The sequence below is a fragment of the Salmo salar genome, chromosome 07, assembly GCF_965601325.2.
Source record: "Salmo salar chromosome 07, fSalSal1, whole genome shotgun sequence".
Classification (NCBI taxonomy): Eukaryota; Metazoa; Chordata; class Actinopteri; order Salmoniformes; family Salmonidae; genus Salmo; species Salmo salar.
This window is the reverse complement of record NC_138297.1, coordinates 68,467,501-68,492,118: the sequence shown is the minus strand read 5'-3', so window position 1 is coordinate 68,492,118 and position 24,618 is coordinate 68,467,501. Positions and strand designations below refer to the sequence as shown.

Below are 24,618 nucleotides of genomic sequence, written 5' to 3'. Positions count from 1 at the left end.
ATTTTCTTCAAGATAATCTACCAAATGGATACTGTTGCTACAAGGGAGTAAGGCCGAATTTAAAACAGGCACACTGAATTCCACACTGTGAAAGAAGCAGGGGATTGCGTTACAGCTGAGGACAGGAGTCCAGCCAACCCCTCCAGATTCTCCCACTGCAAACAGAAGATAGGGATAATGATGCTCCCCCCCTCCTTCCTTGGATAACCCATCGCATTAAGACCCATAGCTAGTAAGATGGACACAACTAATGCTAAGCTAAGTAGATAATGTTGCCCACATTTATTTGTTATTCAGCTACATATCTCAGTACACTTTGTATGAGTAGCCTAGTTGATTATCTAACTTGGCTGTTAGAATTCTAGTGGTATGGCTGAAATACAGTTTGGCTCGGAGCTAGCTGGATAGCTAAGTTAGCTGGCAGGATAATTATTTGGTACTGGCTGCAAACTTCAGATGGCTAAAATATTTTGCTGTCAGTAATGAAGTCCTGGCTGGGTTAGTGTAAACTTCATAGGAATTAACATGCAGAGTGCTCTTAGATTTCAGTTTACGATGGACCTTGAACTCATTGTAAGGTTGGTAAAATTCCCATGTTTCAATTCTGCTATCAAGCGTACAAAATGCTTAGAAGACATCAGACGCAAAAAAAAAACAATATTGATATTGCCCTAGTTCAGGAAACCCATCTTAAACATTGTGATGTCTTGAGATTCCAGAACAGATACTATAAATGTGTTGCTCACTCCTCCGTCACTAACACAACAAAAGGCCCTTTCATATGATTTGGTAGAAAACAACGTATTCAGGTTAATGGTTCAGATAATGATGGTACAGGACGTTTTGTATTTGTCACTATGGTTAAACATCACACTAAGATGTGTTTTGCCTTAGTCTGCTGTCCAGAAATACATGATTGTAATGTCCGTCGTTCTGTCTCTAAAAAGCTCTTAGATCATTCACAATACCAACTTCTTGTGAGAGGAGATTTTAATAAGGAATGTAATTTTCAGTTAGATAGGTCTCATGTTTCATCTCACTCTCAAACTGATCAGGCCTCTCTCTGGTGACTTCATCTCATTTGCTACAGAGTTTAATATATTAGATGGCTGTCATTTTAGGAATTTGACTGTCAAAGATTACAATTTATTTTCTTCAAGACTGTCATGCCCTGGCCATAGAGAGGGTTTTATTCTATATTTTGGTTAGGCCAGGGTGTGACTAGGGTGGGCATTCTATGTCCTTTTTTCTATGCTTTGTATTTCTTTGTTTTGGCCTGGTATGGCTCTCAATCAGGGACAGCTGTACATCGTTGTCGCTGATTGGGAGCCATACTTAGGCAGTCGGTTTTCCTTTGGGGTTTTGTGGGTAGTTGTTTTCTGTCTTGTGTTTTTCACCTGACAGAGCTGTTGTGCTTTGTTCCACTTTGTTTTGTTGTTTCAGTGTTCAAGTACTAATAAACATGATGAACACGTACCACGCTGCATCTTGGTCCCCTCTGTCAGACGATCGTTACAAAGACATAATACATTTTCCCAGATAGACTATAGTATTTGTATCTCCCGATATAAACAGGTGTTTTCAGACAGCTGAGCTGCTCCCCATAGTCTTCTCTGACCATGGAAATGATCTTACTTGACAGCTCCAAACAGAAAGGTGCCAGAAGAGAGCATTTTAACACAACTTTGCTGCAGAACAATATACACTGCTCAAAAAAATAAAGGGAACACTTAAACAACACGTCCTAGACCAGAATGAAAGAAATAATCTTATTAAATACTTTTTTCTTTACATAGTTGAATGTGCTGACAACAAAATCACACAAAAATAATCAATGGAAATCCAATTTATCAACCCATGGAGGTCTGGATTTGGAGTCACACTCAAAATTAAAGTGGAAAACCACACTACAGGCTGATCCAACTTTGATGTAATGTCCTTAAAACAAGTCAAAATGAGGCTCAGTAGTGTGTGTGGCCTGCACGTGCCTGTATGACCTCCCTACAACGCCTGGGCATGCTCCTGATGAGGTGGCGGATGGTCTCCTAAGGGATCTCCTCCCAGACCTGGACTAAAGCATCCGCCAACTCCTGGACAGTCTGTGGTGCAATGTGGCGTTGGTGGATGGAGCGAGACATGATGTCCCAGATGTGCTCAATTGGATTCAGGTCTGGGGAACGGGCGGGCCAGTCCATAGCATCAATGCCTTCCTCTTGCAGGAACTGCTGACACACTCCAGCCACATGAGGTCTAGCATTGTCTTGCATTAGGAGGAACCCAGGGCCAAGCGCACCAGCATATGGTCTCACAAGGGGTCTGAGGATCTTATCTCGGTACCTAATGGCAGTCAGGCTACCTCTGGCGAGCACATGGAGGGCTGTGCGGCCCCCCCAAAGAAATGCCACCCCACACCATGACTGACCCACCGCTAAACCGCTCATGCTGGAGGATGTTGCAGGCAGCAGAACGTTCTCCACGGCGTCTCCAGACTCTGTCACGTCTGTCACGTGCTCAGTGTGAACCTGCTTTCATCTGTGAAGAGCACAGGGCGCCAGTGGCGAATTTGCCAATCTTGGTGTTCTCTGGCAAATGCCAAACGTCCTGCACGGTGTTGGGCTGTAAGCACAACCCCCACCTGTGGACGTCGGGCCCTCATACCACCCTCATGGAGTCTGTTTCTGACCGTTTGAGCAGACACATGCACATTTGTGGCCTGCTGGAGGTCATTTTGCAGGGCTCTGGCAGTGCTCCTCCTGTTCCTCCTTGCACAAAGGCGGAGGTAGCGGTCCTGCTGCTGGGTTGTTGCCCTCCTACGGCCTCCTCCACGTCTCCTGATGTACTGGCCTCTCTCCTGGTAGCGCCTCCATACTCTGGACACTACGCTGACAGACACAGCAAACCTTCTTGCCACAGCTCGCATTGATGTGCCATCCTGGATGAGCTGCACTACCTGAGCCACTTGTGTGGGTTGTAGACTCCGTCTCATGCTACCACTAGAGTGAAAGCACCGCTAGCATTCAAAAGGGACCAAAACATCATCCAGGAAGAATAGGAACTGAGAAGTGGTCTGTGGTCTCCACCTGCAGAACCACTCCTTTATTGGGGGTGTCTTGCTTATTGCCTATAATTTCCACCTGTTGTCTATTCCATTTGCACAACAGCATGTGAAATTTATTGTCAATCAGTGTTGCTTCCTAAGTGGACAGTTTGATTTCACAGAAGTGTGATTGACTTGGAGTTACATTGTGTTGTTTAAGTGTTCCCTTTATTGTTTTGAGCAGTATATGTATATATATATATATATATATATATATAATTTTAAACAACTTTTAGCAAAGTTTAAATAATTTATATTGTTTAATACAGTTACTGACATTTCCCTCAGTCACTTTGGGAGGTGACAAACTGTTTTTCGAGAAGAAACTGTGCTTTGTTTGCCTCACCACTTTATTCAACTCGCAGTGAAATAATAATATTAGAGACAGAAAAGCAGATTGGTTGAAAATGAGCTGAAACAAACATGTACAGAGCAAAAAGATTTTAACAGCGTTAAAACACTTTACTACAATCTAAAGCTGAATTTACAATGTGTAAATAACATACTATTCTGAGGCGGAGGAAGCTAGTAGCCTTGTTTCGGTTGTAAGGCTTAAAGCAAAATGAAGCCTTTTCTGGTATCAATACAATTCCAACACCATCTGGTAAGATATCACATGGCATGGCAGAAGTTAATGATATGTTTAGGCTATTTTATTCCCAAATATATATGTCAAAGGCTGACCCTGATAGTAGTAGGATGACCCAAAGTCCATAGAGAGCAATCTAAATTCCTTGATTCCCCACCTTACTCTTGAAGAGGATCAAACTGGGTTTATAAAGGGTCATTTAGCCTCATACAATATACTGTAACATGTCTATTGCACTTTTTAGTTTGGATGCAGAAAAAGCCTTTGATAGGCTACAATGGAACTGTCTGTGGTTTGTTTTGGAGTCCTTTGGGTTTTGGTAAAGGATTCATCTTCATGTTAAAAAACATTGTATTCGCACCTCAAGCAGCTGTGCAGAAAGGGAACGTTTTATCCAAGCCTTTCTGTTTCCAATGTTCCTCAAGCCATCAGATTGGTCCCACATGTTTCTCCCATCAATATTAAAGGTATGCAGCATAAAATTCTATACCGATGATACTTTTTACTGAATTTCTCAGACATCTCAAACTCCCTTTCACAGATTCTGAAATGATTTACTCTTCATGTTTCATTATCAGGATATAAAATAAACTGGGAAAAAGCTATACTGGTGCCCCTAAATATCCCTGCAAAACTGCTGACTTTGCCTGCTGTGGCGGAATGACACAGACTTGACTTATTTGGGAATATGCATATCCACCAAATGTTCCCAAGTTTGTAGAGAGAACTATGTCAACCTAAAAGAGGAGATTGCCTCTGATATACAGATGGGGCTTCTCTTAAAATGTCATTACAAGGCATGATTGCTCTAGTAAAAATGAATGTAGTCGGTCATCCACATTTTATTTTCTCTACGCTGCCTATACCACCTCCACCAAAATACTTTGAGGAATTCAAGTCAATGACCTCAAAGTTCAATTGGAATTCTAAAAAACTCAACATGATACTCTTACTTGGTTAAAAGGAACAGGAGGTTTGCCTCTTCCAGATTACAAATGATATTACTGGTGTTTCCAAATCAAATCCTTGAGAGTATGGTCCAATGATTGTATTGCAGCTTCATGGAGAGGCATAGAGGAATCACATGTTGCCCAACATAGACATACAGATCTATTTCTTCCCTGGTATTAAGTTAAAAACAGCTTTAAAAAAAAATTTGTTCAATTATTTCCAACTCACTACAAGTATGGTACTATCCTGAGAAACATCCCAGCTGAAACATTTGGTTCCATGGAAGTTGTGGGAACATACATTTTTGGTTTCTCATTGGTTCTGGGAAAGAAGCCATACGTTTCCTGACCAGTAAAACGTAATGTTTTTTTAAACATTCTGAGAACGGAAGTGAACATTTTGCATGTTCTGGGAGTGTACATTTTTAGGTAGCAGGGAGGTTCTGAGAATGTTTAACTATGTTTCCAGGGAGGTTCTGAGAATGTTTAACTATGGTACCAGGGAGGTTCTGAAAATGTTTAACTATGGTTCCAGGGAGGTTCTGAGAATGTTTAACTATGGTTCCAGGGAGGTTCTGAGAATGTTTAACTATGGTTCCAGGGAGGTTCTGAGAATGTTTAACTATGGTTCCAGGGAGGTTCTGAGAATGTTTAACTATGGTTCCAGGGAGGTTCTGAGAATGTTTAACTATGGTTGCCTGAAAGTTTTCCTTGGAGGTTGTATTAACGTTCTGAGCACAGAAATTATAGGTTATTTAAAGGTTATTAAATAACGTTCTGAGTACATGTTTCAATAAGACTTTTAATAACACTGCTAGCTTAGTTTGGGTTAAGTGTTTTGAACTCCACGCACAGATAGGACACATGGAAATTAATTTGCTTAGGCATTAATCATGCAAACACATAATTTGCTTTATTGTGGCACGGCGTCAGTGAGATTCAGACCTATGATCTTCTGGTTTCTATCCATGGAATTAGTCCACTGCACTACCAGGATGGAGTTAGCATGCCATGTTGTTTTTTTACTCATTCAAAGCTGTTCATTTTAGTCTATTCAAACAGAACCCATTTCAAAGGAAACAAGCACTCATTAAGATCGGTGTGGCCAATTAGTGGGCGCAAGCCAACACACCTGAACACACTAGAAGACAGAGAACGTTGTGTTGACGTTGAGAATGGAATATATATGTTGTTAAATAACATTCTTAGAACGTTCTTTGAACATTACAAATGTTTTCTTGTGTTTTTTATGGAAAGTTTAATGTTCTGAGAACATGACTTTAAATAGAACCATCAGGAACCCTACAGAAAACGCTATGCTGAGGTACTGAAATTCCCACTACGGAACGTAGCTTCTTAATGTTCTCTGAACTATTTAAGAACAATTCCCAATGTCAAACCAGTTGTAGAAGGTTCATAGAACGTTACAAAAATTGTAAATAAATGTAACCATGTTTGAACTTTAAGGAATCGTTCTGTTTTACGTGATGAAATACCAGGAAATAACGTTTTTTTTTTCAAGTTCCTTAAATGTGCTGTGAATGTTCCAAAGCCAATCAACTATCCTGCACCATTCACAGAACATTGTGGGAAGGTTGTATGCAAAATAACAATAGGACAACCACACTCTTACCAACAAGCTCAAAGAAAACATATGGTTTACATAACGTTATGTGCTAGCTGGGATAGGTGTCACACCCTGATCTGTTTCACCTGTCCTTGTTATTGTCTCCACCCCCTTCCAGGTTTCGCCTTGTTTTCTCCAGTGTATTTATCGCTGTGTTTCCTGTCTCTCTGTGCCAGTTCGCCTTTTATGTGCCAAGTCAACCAGTGGTTTTTCCCGTTCGCCTGCCTTTGCTATCCTCCTTTTTCTAGTCATCCCGGTTTTGACCCTTGCCTGTTTCTGGACTCTGTACCCGCCTGCCTGACCATTCTGCCTGCCTTGACCTCGAGCCTGTCTGCCACTCTGTACCTCCTGGACTCTGAACTGGTTTTGACCTTTTGCCTGTCCACGACCATTCTCTTGCCTTCCCCTTTGGATTATTAAACATTGTAAGGCTCCAACCATCTGTCTGCAGCTGGGTCTCTCCTTGTGTCATGATAATAGGCTACATCAAGAAGTTCTGTGACCCTTCTCTCATATGGCACAACCATAAACTGTTGTAAGCCTTTTGTGTATCCATACAATGCATTCGGAACCCCTTGACTTTTTCCACCTTTTGTTACATTACAGCCTTATTCTAAAACAGATTTTTTTATATTACCTCATCAATCTACACACAATATCCCATAATGAAAAAGCAAAAAAAGGTTTTTATAAATTTTGCAAATTTATACAAAATAAAACAGAAATATCATATTTACATTAATATCATCTTTCCCTCAATCCTGACTAGTATCCAAGTCCCTTCCTCTGAAAAACATCGCCACAGCATGATGCTGCCACCACCATGCTTCACCGTAGAAATGGTGCCAGGTTTCCTCCAGATGTGACGCTTGGCATTCAGGCCAAAGAGTTCAATCTTGGTTTCATCAGATCAGAGAATCTTGTTTTTCATGGTCTGAGAATCATTTAGGTGCCTTTTGGCAAACTCCAAGCAGGCTGTCGTGTCTTTTACTGAGGAGTGGCTTCCTTCTGGCCACTCTACCATAAAGGCCTGATTGGTGGAGTGCTGCAGAGATGGTTGTCCTTCTGGAAGATTCTCCCATCTCCACAGAGGAACTCTGGAGCTCTGTCAGAGTGACCACCTCAAACAAATATATTTCAACAAGGATGTGAACAAGGATCCACGTTCATTTTTGTTGAATGAAGACTCTCCATCTGTGCTTCAACTGGTTCAGAAAATAATCATTTATGTCGGGTTAACAGCAGCAAAGAAAGGTTATCCTTAGCGCTTGATTTATCTCTCCAATCCTCTCACTTCAAACATGGTTATGATATTTTCAAGATATTGTTCGTACAGTATAGAGCAATCAGTAGCCATGATAAACAAAGCCTGTTGAAGCATGGTGATAGTACTGTGCAAAACTCTAACAGATTTTAAGATATTAACAACTGACCCTAAAGAATGGAGCTTCCTGGTAAAGGAGAGGTGGGAGGACATGTTCTGTTCTAAGAATCAGGTAATTTCCATGTAAAAGGATCCATGAACACCAACATGTGAAGTTTATAGGAGCATCTCAGATTGTGTGTCAAATGGAAGCTAAGAGTCCATATTTATCATTGAAATTAAGGCATAGATCCATATTCCATCGAACAAAATGCTGAATAAGCAAAGGCTTTGATTTCTGGTCAAACAGAAACGGGGTCTTGGAAAAACATCTTCCAGAAAAGGTCTTAAAAGGTTTTAGAAATACATCAAAACACAATAATGTTCAAGTCAAGACCCCTGCCAACTAATATACACACTTATATTTAGTTTGGGATCATTTATTCTGCCTTCTGTACATTTAAGAAACATTGCCTTGTGCCTTGAAATGCCATTAACAAAACCCTATATATCTTTATGATATTTTAAATGTCTCTCCTTCATGAAGAGAGATGATAATGAAAGTTCACAGAAGTAACAAGAAAAGGTAGACCTACCAATTCGTTATAGTGTTTTTACTGATATATCAATATTGTTTATGAATTATTATTACCAAATCGATAATGGAATTTCCGATAATTGATAACGGAATATCTGCAGTTGTATTGGCTACAATGGGAAATCAAAGTAGTCACAAACCACAAGTGGGTTTACAAGTTTGGACAACATAGTAAAGAAAAGAAAACAGTAGAATCGAGTTCAGTACACAGTAGGGCACACTAGAGTTGAGAACACTATAATGTAGTGAACTATAATGTACTGAACTCTACCGTACTCTACTAAACTCTACTCTACTATAATGAACTATACTCTGATGAACTGAAGTCTACTCTACTGAACTCTACTGTACTGAACTGAACTCTACTGTATCAAACTCTACTGTACTGAACTCTACTCTACTGTACTGAACTATTCTCTATTGTACTGAACTCTACTGTACTGAACTGAACTCTACTGTTTCAAACTCTACTGTACTGAACTCTTCTCTACTGTACTGAACTCTACTCTACTGTACTGAACTCTACTGTACTGAACTCTACTGTACTGAACTGAACTCTACTGTATCAAACTCTACTGTACTGAACTGAATTCTACTGTATCAAACTCTACTGTACTGAACTCTACTCTGCTGTAATGAACTCTAACGTACTGAAATCTACTCTACTGTACTGAACTCTTCTCTACTGTACTGAAATCTACCCTACTCTACTGAACTCAACTCCACTGTACTGAACTCTACTTGACTGTACTGAACTCTTCTCTACTGTACTGAACTCTACCCTGCTGTACTGTACTGAACTCTACACTACTGAACTGAACTCTACTCTACTGAACTGAACTATACACTACTGTACTGAACTCTTCTCTACTGTACTGAACTCTACCCTGCTGTACTGTACTGAACTCTACTCTACTGAACTGAACTCTACTCTACTGAACTGAACTATACACTACTGTACTGAACTCTACTCTACTGAACTCTACTCTACTGAACTGAACTATACACTACTGTACTGAACTCTACTCTACTGAACTGAACTGAACTCTACTCTACTGAACTGAACTATACACTACTGTACTGAACTCTACTCTACTGAACTCTACTCTACTGAACTGAAATGTACTGAACTCTACTGTACTGTACTGAACTCTACTCTACTGAACTGAACTCTACTGTACTGTAAAGTACTGAACTCTACTCTATTCTACTGTACTGCACTCTACTCTACTGTACTGCACTCTACTCTACTGAACTCTACTCTACTGTACTGAACTCTACTGTACTGTACTGAACTCTACTCTACTGTACTGTACTCTACTGTACTGTACTTAACTCTACTGAACTCTACTGTACTGAACTCTACTCTACTCTACTGTGCTGTACTGTACTCTACTGTACTGAACTCTACTGTACTGTACTGAACTCTACTCTACTGTACTGTACTCTACTGTACTGTACTTAACTCTACTCTGCTCTACTGAACTCTACTGTACTGAACTCTACTCTACTGTACTGTACTGTACTGAACTGAACTCTACTCTACTGTACTGAACACCATTGTACTGAACTGTACTCTACTGTACAGAACTCTACTGCACTGAACTGTACTGAACTCTACTCTACTGTACTGAACTCTACTCAACTGTACTGTACTGAACTCTACTGTACTGAACTGTACTGTACTGAACTCTACTCTACTCTACTCTACTCTACTCTACTCTACTGAACTGAACTGAACTCTACTCTACTGTACTGAACTCCATTGTACTGAACTGTACTGAACTGTACTCTGCTGTACTGAACTCTACTGCACTGAACTGAACTGATCTCTACTCTACTGAACTGAACTGTACTGAACTGAACTGTACTGAACTGTACTGAGAACTGTACTGAACTCTACTGTACTTTACGGAATGCTATACTCTACTGTACTGAACTCTACACTACTCTACTGAACTCTACTCTACTGTACTGAACTCTACTGTACTGAACTATACAGTACTGCAATGTATGAACTCTACTCTACTCTACTGAACTCTACTGTACTGAACTCTATTCTACTGTACTGTACTCTACTGTACTGTACTGTACTCTACTGTACTGCGCTGAACTCTACTCTACTCTACTGTACTGAACTCTATTGTACTATACTGTGCTGAACTCTACTCTACTCTACTGTACTGAACTCTACTCTACTCTACTGAACTCTACTGTACTGTACTTAACTCTACTCTGCTCTACTGAACTCTACTGTACTGAACTCTACTCTACTCTACTGTACTGTACTGTACTGTACTGAACTCTACTCTACTCTACTGTACTCTACTGTACTGAACTCTACTGTACTGTACTGAACTCTACTCTACTGTACTGCAATGTACTGAACTCTACTCTACCCTACTCTACTGAACTCTACTGTACTGAACTCTACTCTACTGTACTGAACTCTATTCTACTCTACTGAACTCTACTGTAATGAACTCTACTCTACTCTACTGTACTGTACTGAACTCTACTCTACTGAACTCTACTCTACTGAACTCTACTCTACTCTACTGTACTGAACTCTACTCTACTCTACTGAACTCTACTGTACTGAACTCTACTCTACTCTACTGTACTGAACTCTATTCTACTCTACTGAACTCTACTGTAATGAACTATACTCTACTCTACTGTGCTGTACTGTACTCTACTGTACTGAACTCTACTCTACTGTACTGAACTCTATTCTACTCTACTGAACTCTACTGTACTGAACTCTACTCTACTCTACTGTACTGTACTGAACTCTACTCTACTGAACTCTACTCTACTGAACTCTACTCTACTCTACTGTACTGAACTCTACTCTACTCTACTGAACTCTACTGTACTGAACTCTACTCTACTCTACTGTACTGTACTGAACTCTACTCTACTCTACTGTACTGTACTGAACTCTACTCTACTCTACTCTACTGTACTGAACTCTATTGTTCTGTGCTGTACTTTGGAACATAGACGTCTATGATTGGTTCAGATTTGGTCTTTGCCAGGCAAACCAAATTTGTTCTTGTTTGGGGGCAGAGCTCATTAAAATAATAGCCAGTGTGTAGAATAATATGTTGCATATTTAGACCCTCGTCTAACCTGTTCAGGATACATCACCGTGAACAGAATGACATTCACATCCATAATAATGCATTTCTGTGTAGTACAGATCAGGGACCCATGATGAAATTCTGTTACCGCAGTCACTTCACTTACTGTCAAAATAAAACATTTCACAGTAAATAGCTGACACTCCATTCTTTCTGCCGACATTGTTGAATCTTCATACATAGCTGACACTCCATTCTTTCTGCCGACATTGTTGAATCTTCATACATAGCTGACACTCCATTCTTTCTGCCGACATTGTTGAATCTTCATACATAGCTGACACTCCATTCTTTCTGCCGACATTGTTGAATCTTCATACATAGCTGACACTCCATTCTTTCTGCCGACATTGTTGAATCTTCATTTGGAGCAGATATTTAAGATAGTTGTTGGAAAATGTGGACACGTAAAAAACGAAGAGAGATTTTACCAAACTTTTCATCTGCACAGTTCTCCCAGTAAATGTGTATTTGTAACATTTTCAGTGTAAATTGTTAAAAGTAGCCCTTGTGCATAGAGTTGTATGGTTTGTTAAACTTTGAAATCAATGGATTTCGTTTGGCATCCATTTTAAAGTGAAAAAGTCAGTGCAATTTCGATACCGTGAAATTTCCCATACCATCCAAACATTATATTGGGAACTCTTGCTTCCTGCCTGTACGATTCATTTTGTGTTCTCAAATAATTATGACTCCTGACAGTATGTACATAGCTATATTGTTTGCTTGTTTGTTTGTACAACATTTGAATTAGTTTTGTTTGTATTGTCAAGGATAATATTTGTACTGTGATCCTCCATTCATATGTGTTTGTATATAAAATAAATTGAATAAAAAAATAAAAAAATAGCCTTCTGAATGTGAATATGAAGCCATTCCAACAATGCTCACTTGTCGAGACAGTCTCCCACAGCTGATAAATAATCAACTGTCAACATAGAAGACCAAAATCCCAGTTGCTCCTCAACACTGGAGTGTCACAAAGGCTGGCGAATGAGCACAGAAGAAAACAGACACAAGCAGAAAGTAATTTCACATTGTTCCAGTTCAATTCTGAGGAGAACAACCATTGGGAGGAGAAATATATATTTTTTTCAATGTTCCACTTTTTACTGGAAAACCTAAAAATGGGCTTGACTTCGTTTGTTTGATCTCTCAGTAATAGACTGTAACAATGCCAGGCCCAGAAAGTGGGTTAGTAACAGTACTGTATCACAGACAGACATGCTGGAGAGAGGAGCAGCTTTGATACTCAGTACTGTAACAGACCGCTGGAGAGAAGAGCAGCTTTGATACCAACAGTACTGGAGAGAAGAGCAGCTTTGATACTAACAGTACTGGAGAGAAGAGCAGCTTTGTTACTAACAGTACTGGAGAGAAGAGCAGCTTTGATACCAACAGTACTGGAGAGAAGAGCAGCTTTGATACTAACAGTACTGGAGAGAGGAGCAGCTTTGATACCAACAGTACTGGAGAGAAGAGCAGCTTTGATACTAACAGTACTGGAGAGAAGAGCAGCTTTGATACCAACAGTACTGGAGAGAAGAGCAGCTTTGATACCAACAGTGTACTGGAGAGAAGAGCAGCTTTGATACTAACAGTACTGGAGAGAAGAGCAGCTTTGATACCAACAGTACTGGAGAGAAGAGCAGCTTTGATACCAACAGTGTACTGGAGAGAAGAGCAGCTCTGATACCAACAGTACTGGAGAGAAGAGCAGCTTTGATACCAACAGTACTGGAGAGAAGAGCAGCTTTGATACCAACAGTACTGGAGAGAAGAGCAGCTTTGATACCAACAGTACTGGAGAGAAGAGCAGCTTTGATACCAACAGTACTGGAGAGAAGAGCAGCTTTGATACTAACAGTACTGGAGAGAAGAGCAGCTTTGATACCAACAGTACTGGAGAGAAGAGCAGCTTTGATACCAACAGTGTACTGGAGAGAAGAGCAGCTTTGATACTAACAGTACTGGAGAGAAGAGCAGCTTTGATACCAACAGTACTGGAGAGAAGAGCAGCTTTGATACCAACAGTGTACTGGAGAGAAGAGCAGCTCTGATACTAACAGTACTGGAGAGAAGAGCAGCTTTGATACCAACAGTACTGGAGAGAAGAGCAGCTTTGATACCAACAGTGTACTGGAGAGAAGAGCAGCTTTGATACCAACAGTACTGGAGAGAAGGGCAGCTTTGATACCAACAGTACTGGAGAGAAGGGCAGCTTTGATACTAACAGTACTGGAGAGAGGAGCAGCTTTGATACCAACAGTGTACTGGAGAGAAGAGCAGCTTTGATACCAACAGTACTGGAGAGAAGAGCAGCTTTGATACCAACAGTACTGGAGAGAGGAGCAGCTTTGATACCAACAGTACTGGAGAGAAGAGCAGCTTTGATACTAACAGTACTGGAGAGAAGAGCAGCTTTGATACCAACAGTACTGGAGAGAAGAGCAGCTTTGATACCAACAGTGTACTGGAGAGAAGAGCAGCTTTGATACTAACAGTACTGGAGAGAAGAGCAGCTTTGATACCAACAGTACTGGAGAGAAGAGCAGCTTTGATACCAACAGTGTACTGGAGAGAAGAGCAGCTCTGATACCAACAGTACTGGAGAGAAGAGCAGCTTTGATACCAACAGTACTGGAGAGAAGAGCAGCTTTGATACCAACAGTACTGGAGAGAAGAGCAGCTTTGATACCAACAGTACTGGAGAGAAGAGCAGCTTTGATACTAACAGTACTGGAGAGAAGAGCAGCTTTGATACCAACAGTACTGGAGAGAAGAGCAGCTTTGATACCAACAGTGTACTGGAGAGAAGAGCAGCTTTGATACTAACAGTACTGGAGAGAAGAGCAGCTTTGATACCAACAGTACTGGAGAGAAGAGCAGCTTTGATACCAACAGTGTACTGGAGAGAAGAGCAGCTCTGATACTAACAGTACTGGAGAGAAGAGCAGCTTTGATACCAACAGTACTGGAGAGAAGAGCAGCTTTGATACCAACAGTGTACTGGAGAGAAGAGCAGCTTTGATACCAACAGTACTGGAGAGAAGGGCAGCTTTGATACCAACAGTACTGGAGAGAAGGGCAGCTTTGATACTAACAGTACTGGAGAGAGGAGCAGCTTTGATACTAACAGTACTGGAGAGAAGAGCAGCTTTGATACCAACAGTACTGGAGAGAAGAGCAGCTTTGATACTAACAGTACTGGAGAGAAGAGCAGCTCTGATACTAACAGTACTGGAGAGAAGAGCAGCTTTGACACCAACAGTACTGGAGAGAAGAGCAGCTTTGATACCAACAATGTACTGGAGAGAAGAGCAGCTTTGATACCAACAGTACTGGAGAGAAGAGCAGCTTTGATACCAACAGTACTGGAGAGAAGAGCAGCTTTGATACCAACAGTACTGGAGAGAAGAGCAGTTTTGATACTAACAGTACTGGAGAGAAGAGCAGCTTTGATACCAACAGTGTACTGGAGAGAAGAGCAGCTTTGATACTAACAGTACTGGAGAGAAGAGCAGCTTTGATACTAACAGTACTGGAGAGAAGAGCAGCTCTGATACCAACAGTACTGGAGAGAAGAGCAGCTTTGATACCAACAGTACTGGAGAGAAGAGCAGCTTTGATACCAACAGTGTACTGGAGAGAAGAGCAGCTTTGATACTAACAGTACTGGAGAGAAGAGCAGCTTTGATACCAACAGTACTGGAGAGAAGAGCAGCTTTGATACCAACAGTGTACTGGAGAGAAGAGCAGCTCTGATACTAACAGTACTGGAGAGAAGAGCAGCTTTGATACCAACAGTACTGGAGAGAAGAGCAGCTTTGATACCAACAGTGTACTGGAGAGAAGAGCAGCTTTGATACCAACAGTACTGGAGAGAAGGGCAGCTTTGATACCAACAGTACTGGAGAGAAGGGCAGCTTTGATACTAACAGTACTGGAGAGAGGAGCAGCTTTGATACCAACAGTACTGGAGAGAAGAGCAGCTTTGATACTAACAGTACTGGAGAGAAGAGCAGCTCTGATACTAACAGTACTGGAGAGAAGAGCAGCTTTGACACCAACAGTACTGGAGAGAAGAGCAGCTTTGATACCAACAATGTACTGGAGAGAAGAGCAGCTTTGATACCAACAGTACTGGAGAGAAGAGCAGCTTTGATACCAACAGTACTGGAGAGAAGAGCAGCTTTGATACCAACAGTACTGGAGAGAAGAGCAGTTTTGATACTAACAGTACTGGAGAGAAGAGCAGCTTTGATACCAACAGTGTACTGGAGAGAAGAGCAGCTTTGATACTAACAGTACTGGAGAGAAGAGCAGCTTTGATACTAACAGTACTGGAGAGAAGAGCAGCTCTGATACCAACAGTACTGGAGAGAAGAGCAGCTTTGATACCAACAGTACTGGAGAGAAGAGCAGCTTTGATACCAACAGTACTGGAGAGAAGAGCAGCTTTGATACCAACAGTACTGGAGAGAAGAGCAGCTCTGATACCAACAGTACTGGAGAGAAGAGCAGCTTTGATACCAACAGTACTGGAGAGAGGAGCAGCTTTGATACCAACAGTACTGGAGAGAGGAGCAGCTTTGATACCAACAGTACTGGAGAGAAGAGCAGCTTTGATACCAACAGTACTGGAGAGAAGAGCAGCTTTGATACCAAAAGTACTGGAGAGAAGAGCAGCTTTGATACTAACAGTACTGGAGAGAAGAGCAGCTTTGATACTAACAGTACTGGAGAGAAGAGCAGCTCTGATACCAACAGTACTGGAGAGAGGAGCAGCTTTGATACCAACAGTACTGGAGAGAAGAGCAGCTTTGATACCAACAGTACTGGAGAGAAGAGCAGCTTTGATACCAACAGTACTGGAGAGAAGAGCAGCTTTGATACCAACAGTACTGGAGAGAAGAGCAGCTTTGATACCAACAGTACTGGAGAGAAGAGCAGCTTTGATACCAACAGTACTGGAGAGAAGAGCAGCTTTGATACCAACAGTACTGGAGAGAAGAGCAGCTTTGATACCAACAGTACTGGAGAGAAGAGCAGCTTTGATAACAACAGTACTGGAGAGAAGAGCAGCTCTGATACTAACAGTACTGGAGAGAAGAGCAGCTTTGATACCAACAGTGTACTGGAGAGAAGAGCAGCTTTGATACCAACAGTACTGGAGAGAAGAGCAGCTTTGATACCAACAGTACTGGAGAGAAGAGCAGCTTTGATAACAACAGTACTGGAGAGAAGAGCAGCTCTGATACTAACAGTACTGGAGAGAAGAGCAGTGTTGAGCTGTAGAGATGGGAGAGGGAGATTCTCGGGCAAAACAGAGTGTTGTCCAGCAATGGATGGTCCATTGGGGAGCCAGACACAGCAGAGAGAAACCTGTTGTGTCAGATGAGTGTATGTGTGTGTGTGTGTGTGTGTGTGTGTGTGTGTGTGTGTGTTTGTGTGTGTGTGTGTGTGTGTGTGTATGTGTGTGTGTGTGTGTGTGTGTGTGTGTGTGTGTGTGTTCAGGCTTTGGCCAGATGTCTAATTACTGTGTGAGAGCAGCAGGAGGAGGATGTGTTAAACGGTATTTCCTCTCCAACTATCTGTTCTCTCTATAATGAGGAGATAAAAGACCAATCAGCTGAAGCCAGGACATATACAGTAGTCTGTGTCCTAAATGGCACCCTACTGTATTCCCTACACACTACTCTATGGTCCGTGTTCTAAAGAAGTGCACTACATAGGGGAAAGGGTGCCTTTTTGGGACTCAGGCAGGATATATAGGACCCCAGGGTGTTAATCTGCCAGTGTAGATGGCTGTTGGTGCTTGTGTGTGTATCCTATCCTGTCAGCCTCTGTAGCCCTGGCCCTATAAACCCTCTAAGGACAACGTGCTGATGAGTCTGAACAGAACAGTGCAGGAGTGTTTTAGTGTCCTAGACAGAGGGAGGAATAAACATGGGGGGAATGGGTCAAATTCAAGTTGAATGGAAAGAGCTGAGTTTTAAAGGGGACATAATGTGATCCTGTATCCCATCACACATCAATCAGATGGACGGTTAAACAACATGGCTAACAGTAGCCAATACAGTGTTTACAGTACCTGTATCCCATCACACATCAATCAGATGGACGGTTAAACAACATGGCTAACAGTAGCCAATACAGTGTTTACAGTACCTGTATCCCATCACACATCAATCAGATGGACGGTTAAACAACATGGCTAACAGTAGCCAATACAGTGTTTACAGTACCTGTATCCCATCACACATCAATCAGATGGACGGTTAAACAACAGGGCTAACGGTAGCCAATACAGTGTTTACAGTACCTGTATCCCATCACACATCAATCAGATGGACGGTTAAGAAACAGGGCTTTCAAGGACTTAGTTATCAGGCTAGCAGTGGCCAATACAGTGTTCACCTGTACCCTTTCGATACAATTACAATAAATTAATTTAGCAAAAGTTCCAACACAGCTGTTTTTATCTCAATATCAAATCATTTATGGGTAACAATTAAGTACCTTACTGTGAATGTTTACAACAAAAATAGCTTCTTAGCAAATAGCAATTTCTCAAGCAAGAATTTAGCTAGGACTGTCTGGGAGTGGTCTGAGTTGGGGAGGGGAAAACTGAAAACTAGCTGTTATTGGCAGAGAGGTTTGGAACTCTCTTTCTCATTGGTCTAATAGGGTGACAATCTTAGTGAGTGGACTATTGTGATGAAATAAATGTATTGAAAATGAATGAATGGGTGTAATGGAAAGAAAACATCACCTAGCTGAACTGCAGGGGTTGAGCTTATCATTTATCATCACAACAAATAATGACTGTTAGAACGCGCACAGAGGGTTTATTAATGTGTTACTGGCTGCATCTCACTAATGCTATATTTATGCAGAAACATGGAGCTGTGTTTTCCATTACCTATAATGACTGTGCCAGATGTGAGCCTCTGATCTCTGTCAAGCCTTCATTAACCTGTGGATATGGCAGCAGTCCTCTTTGTTACTGATATATAAAACCCTTCTGATCTCTATCAGCTAGACAAACTAATGGACTGTGTGTGTGTGTGTGTGTGTGTGTGTGTGTGTGTGTGTGTGTGTGTGTGTGTGTGTGTGTGTGTCTGTCTGTCTGTCTGTCTGTCTGTCTGTCTGTCTGTCTGTCTGTCTGTCTGTCTGTCTGTCTGTCTGTCTGTCTGTCTGTCTGTCTGTCTGTCTGTGTGTGTGTGTGTGTGTGAGAGAGAGAGAGAGAGAGACAGAGAGAAAGAGTCTTTGATGTAGACCCAGAGTTTGATTAAGGCACCTGCCTGAGAGACTCAGGGAAAACAGAGTAGAACACAAACACTCAGCCCTCATCCTATTGTCATCAAGGAGCCTGGTATAACTGAAGCTCTACTCTGCTGTGGTGACGAAGGACCAGGAGTGTTTTACCACGTGACCTGATCAGAAAAACACTCCAGCCCCCAGTTACAGGGTATAATTAAGACCCATGGTTTCAAGTAAGGAACAACTCAGGGCCCTAAAGATGGCATGAGTTTAGTCAGTAGTGTTTTGTACCTGATGGTACAAAAAGTGTAATGCATAGAATTACCTAGCGTAGCATAGCATTACATAGCCTAGTGTATTGTATAGTAATGTAGCCTAGTGTAGCATAGCCTAGCCTAGCATAGCATAGTGTATTATACCTGATCACTGATTTCATGCACCACCACCATAATGAGCTCCATCTGGTAAGAGAAGTGTAGCGTAGCATAGCCTAGCCTAGCCTAGCATAGTGTGTTATACCTGATCGCTGATCTCATGCACCACCACCATAATGAGCTCCATCTGGTAAGAGAAGTGTAGCGTAGCCTAGCCTAGCCTAGCATAGTATATTATACCTGATCGCAGATCTCATGCATCACCACTGTAATGAGCTCCATCTGGTAAGAGAAGTGTATCGTAGCCTTCCATAGCATAGCATAGTGTATTATAAGTGATGGCTGATCTCATGCACCGCCATCATGGTTAGCTTCATCTGGTGGGAGAAGTGTAGCATAGCCTAGCATAGCATAGTGTATTATACCTGATGGCAGATCTCATGAACCACCACCATGGTTAGCTCCATCTGGTAGGAAAAGGATGAGACCTCTGGGTCCAGTAGGATCTTCTGCTCTACAAACACACTCAGACCCCAGTTCTCCATGGCAGCGTAGGGGTGCTTGGGCACGGCCAGCAGGTCTGGTAAAAACACAGAGAGGTTAAAGGTTAGAGAGAAGAGTGCAGCAGCCGAGACACGAGGTAACAAAACAAAAACAACATCCTTGAATTCACGTCCACCTGTTGACACCGTCGAAGTCAAAACAACTAAAAGGAGCAAGGCACTCGTCATGTAATTAGTTTAAAATGCCTTTATGTAAGTTACGGCATGATCGGCTCCCTAGTGGTGCAGAGGTCTAAGGCACGGCATCTCAGTGCTAGAGGCGTCACTACAGACCCTGGTTCAGAGGTCTAAGGCACGGCATCTCAGTGCTAGAGGCGTCACTACAGACCCTGGTTCCATTCCAGCCTGAATCACATCCGGCCGTGATTGGAAGTCCCATAAGGCGGCTCACAATTGGCCCAGCGTCGTCTGGGTTTGACCGGGGTAGGCCGTCATTCTAAATAAGAATTGGTTCTTAACTGACTTGCCTAGTTAAATAAAGGTTAAATAAATATGTAAGTTATGGCATGATTAATAGGACAACAAGTTTCAAACTCAGACGTGTTTAGTCAGCAAGTCCTTCGTCAAGGGAGAAACCAAGATACAACGACACAACGCTGCCTTCTACTAAACAGACCACGCTCCAATCAACCCTGGTTGAAGAGGGAGTGGTTACACCATAATTAGTAGTCATTGGACAACAGCTAGTAAACAATAATCTAGGTTCAACAGTGAAACAGATGTGTTGATCCAAATGCGTATTCATAAAGGCATTAGAACAACTGGAAAAGATAAAGTAGTACTAGCCTTGAATGGTTTGTCTTTTGGTTTGGCAGACAGGTTGTGAAGAATTGGCATCACAAATGTACACACGCACACGCACGCACGCACGCACGCACACACACACACACAGGTCAAAGGTGAGAGAGGAAGAGGACACAGCCGAGACATGAGAGGTTTTCAGACAACAGGTAAAGGACATTTCAAGGCAACCATTGTTTACTGGGTTTTTTTCTTCAAAGACATGGACCACGTAGGCTTTTCTTTATGGAAGATGAGGAAAGTAAGAAACTTGTCTTTTTACATATATATGTGCCTTGTCACTGGGAAACACATATCTTTCTCCCTCTCCAGGTCTCTCCACTAAGGAAAAGAGAGTGGTGGAGTTCTCTGTGACAGCCGTTGAGTGATGGAAGACATTTCCACAGCAAGATAAAGAAAAAGGGGGATTTTAAAACTCCGCTTTATTTATTACAAGGAATGAAAGAACCATTTTTATTTCTCAGGAGTCAACAGGCAGTAAAAAAAAGGCACTGTGTTTCCCTTTTAAAAACAACAGCCCTAGTTTACACAGAGAGAGACAGAGACGATCCTAACCGGGACAGATGTCATTTTGTTTCACTGAATCCATGCAGAATTCCCAGCTCTCTACTGTCAACACTGTTACTGTGCTTTCTATTGTGTTTCCAATAAACATCACCTGCAGAAGTAAGAAATAAGCTGCTACTTTAAGACTAGCTTCCTTAATCTGGGAGACTGGCAGTATCATGACGTGTGATTGGTGCGTTGACAATTTGGCTCAATGGCAGTACCCGCAGGGGTCAGGCGTAGAAGAAACTAAATCTCTTATTTAAAAACCAGGAAGCGGGAAGATTAGACTCATGTTTTTGTGGGCATAGTAGGAGGCCTGTAAATTCAGGCACCTGTAAATTCTGCACGCCTTATCACAGCCTTGGCAAACCCAAGTGTTTTTGATCCACTCCTTATCTTAGTCAAAGTCAACATGCGGCGTGGTTTTAAAAAAACAAGTTCGAGTAAGTACTGTGGCTGTTGCAGTGCCGTAATACGATTACCGGGTTGTTTTGGGAAGAAACTAGATACACGCTATGTACAGCCATTTGCATATTCCTTTGAGGTAAATGACTGATCATTTCTGGAAGTGAGGGGTTATCTATCGCTTGGCGTGTGACAGAGAAATGTGACATGGATGCATGCGCTCCTGTGCCTCACGCCTGTAGAGTATCGGGAGGCTGTGACAGGGGAGGGAAACATCCCAGTGTTTGTGAGACATAGTTTAGGAAGCAGCAGGAAGGAGCTAGAGGATATCATGAATAGACTTGATTTGAGAGAGAGGGGTATGAAGGAGAGGGAGAGAGGGAGGGAGAGAAGAAGAACGAGAGAAGGGGAGAAAGAGAAACGTTCTCATAACGACAGCTCTCATAACGACGGCTCTCATAACGACGGTTCTCATAACGACGGCTCTCATAACGACGGTTCTCATAACGACGGCTCTCATAACGACGGCTCTCATAACGACGGTTCTCATAACGACGGCTCTCATAACGACGGCTCTCATAACGACGGCTCTCATAAAGACGGCTCTCATAACGACGGTTCTCATAACGACGATTCTCATAACGACGGTTCTCATAACGACGGCTCTCATAAAGACGGCTCTCATAACGACGGCTCTCATAACGACGGTTCTCATAAAGACCGCTCTCATAACGACGGCTCTCATAACGACGGCTCTCATAACGACGGTTCTCATAACGACGGCTCTCATAACGACGGTTCCCATAACGACCGCTCTCATAACGACCGCTCTCATAACGACGCCTCTCATAAAGACGGTTCTCATAACGACGGTTCTCATAACGACCGCTCTCATAACGACGGCTCTCATAACGACGGCTCTCATAACGACGGCTCTCATAACGACGGCTCTCATAACGACCGCTCTCATAACGACCGCTCTCATAACGACGCCTCTCATAACGACGGCTCTCATAACGACGATTCTCATAACGACGGCTCTCATAACGACGGTTCTCATAACGACGGCTTTCATAACGACGGTTCTCATAACGACGGTTCTCATAACGACGGCTCTCATAACGACGGTTCTCATAACGACGGCTCTCATAACGACGATTCTCATAACGACGGCTCTCATAACGACGATTCTCATAACGACGGCTCTCATAACGACGATTCTCATAACGACGGTTCTCATAACGACGGCTCTCATAACGACGGCTCTCATAAAGACGGCTCTCATAACGACGGCTCTCATAACGACGGCTCTCATAACGACGGTTCTCATAACGACGGCTCTCATAACGACGATTCTCATGGCACCAGGACAAAAACAACAAGATGAATGTGGAAAACAACAACAACGCACCGTTATAAAACAGGCATGACGATAGAAGCTAACCAGATGTTTCTATTGAATTAGCATTCTAGAATTAGACGCAAAGAGGAAATTAAAAGGGAACAGGCAGGCTCTAATTGGCCATTGTAATTGTGATTTATGACTGAAAGACTTGACGGCTACGGGGCAATTCCAGTTTTATATTGGCTCTGCATGGGCTGCATGGGCTTCCAATGAGGCGGCTGATGACAATGAACAGGGGCACACGCAGGGCGACACGCTGTATCCACACAGGTCGACACGCTCTAACCATTTTCACGGGAGGAAAAGTTAATTAGCTGATTAAATAGAGGCATCCACTTTCCGACACGTAAAATGTGTGTGTTTATACGCTTTCAAGGAAGGAAACGTTGATTAGCTGATTAAATAGTGGTATGCATCTATCTGTCCAGACATCACAGCCCTTACACTTCTAACAGGATACAGTAGGAATATGTTACACTTCTAACAGGATACAGTAGGAATATGTTACACTTCTAACAGGATACAGTAGGAATATGTTACACTTCTAACAGGATACAGTAGGAATATGTTACACTTCTAACAGGATACAGTAGGAATATGTTACACTTCTAACAGGATACAGTAGGAATATGTTACACTTCTAACAGGATACAGTAGGAATATGTTACACTTCTAACAGGATACAGTAGGAATATGTTACACTTCTAACAGGATACAGTAGGGATATGTTACACTTCTAACAGGATACAGTAGGAATATGTTACACTTCTAACAGGATACAGTAGGGATATGTTACACTTCTAACAGGATACAGTAGGAATATGTTACACTTCTAACAGGATACAGTAGGAATATGCTACAGGCACTGAGATGTGGACATCCCTATTTGTCTATTATATCAAACTCCTTCTCACTCCTACACACACTCACACAAATGATTCACTGTCTATTATATCAAACTCCTTCTCACTCCTACACACACTCACACAAATGATTCACTTAGTCTTCATCAAGATGGCCTCTGAGAAGTCTTCGGCGGGAACAGAGTGGTGAAGGGTTAATGTGGTGGTTGGAGGCAGAGGAAAAGAGGAAGCAGAGGAGGAATGGGAGAGGAGAGGATGGATGGGTTAGGAGAGAGGAGAGGAGGGATTGGAGAGATGAGGAGGAATGGATGGGAGAGAAGGGATGACACCGGAGAGGATGAGTTTGGAGAGGAGGGATGAGAGAGGAGAGGAGGAGTTTGGAGAGGAGGGATGGGAGGGATGGGAGAGGAGAGGAGGAGTTTGGAGAGGTGGGATGGGAGAGGAGGGATGGGATAGGGGAGGAGGAGTTTGGAGAGGAGGAATGAGAGAGGAGAGGAGGAGTTTGGAGAGGGGGGATGGGAGAGGAGAGGAGGAGTTGGGATGGGAGGGATGGGAGAGGAGAGGAGGAGTTTGGAAAGGAGGGATGCGAGAGGAGGGGTTTGGAGAGGTGGGATGGGAGGGATGGGAGAGGAGAGGAGGAGTTTGGAGAGGTGGAATGGGATGGGAGGGATGAGAGAGGAGAGGAGGAGTTTGGAGAGGTGGGATGGGATGGGATGGGAGGGATGAGAGAGGAGAGGAGGCGTTTGGAAAGGAGGAATGAGAGAGGAGAAGAGGAGTTTGGAAAGGTGGGATGGGAGGGATGAGAGAGGAGAGGAGGTATGAGAGAGGAGAGGAAGGGTTTGGAGAGGAGGGATGGGAGAGGAGGGATGGGAGAGGAGGGATGAGAGAGGAGGGATGGGAGAGGAGGGATGGGAGAGGAGAGGAGGAGTTTGGAGAAGAGGGATGGGAGAGGACAGGAGGAGTTTGGAGAGGAGGGATGGGAGTTCTGAAAAGAGGAAGAGCCATGCGGACAACAGAAGGAA

The 24,618-nt window shown here is 42.6% G+C and overlaps 1 protein-coding gene across 1 annotated transcript in view; it reads right to left on the bottom strand.

The window, feature by feature from the left end:
- The window catches only part of LOC106595568 (thyrotropin-releasing hormone-degrading ectoenzyme), a 410,422-nt gene that overhangs the window by 219,009 nt on the left and 166,795 nt on the right, over positions 1-24,618 (bottom strand). The window contains 1 exon segment of the mRNA XM_082978004.1: positions 19,436-19,590. Within this exon segment, the coding sequence (XP_082834130.1) occupies positions 19,436-19,590 (155 nt within the window).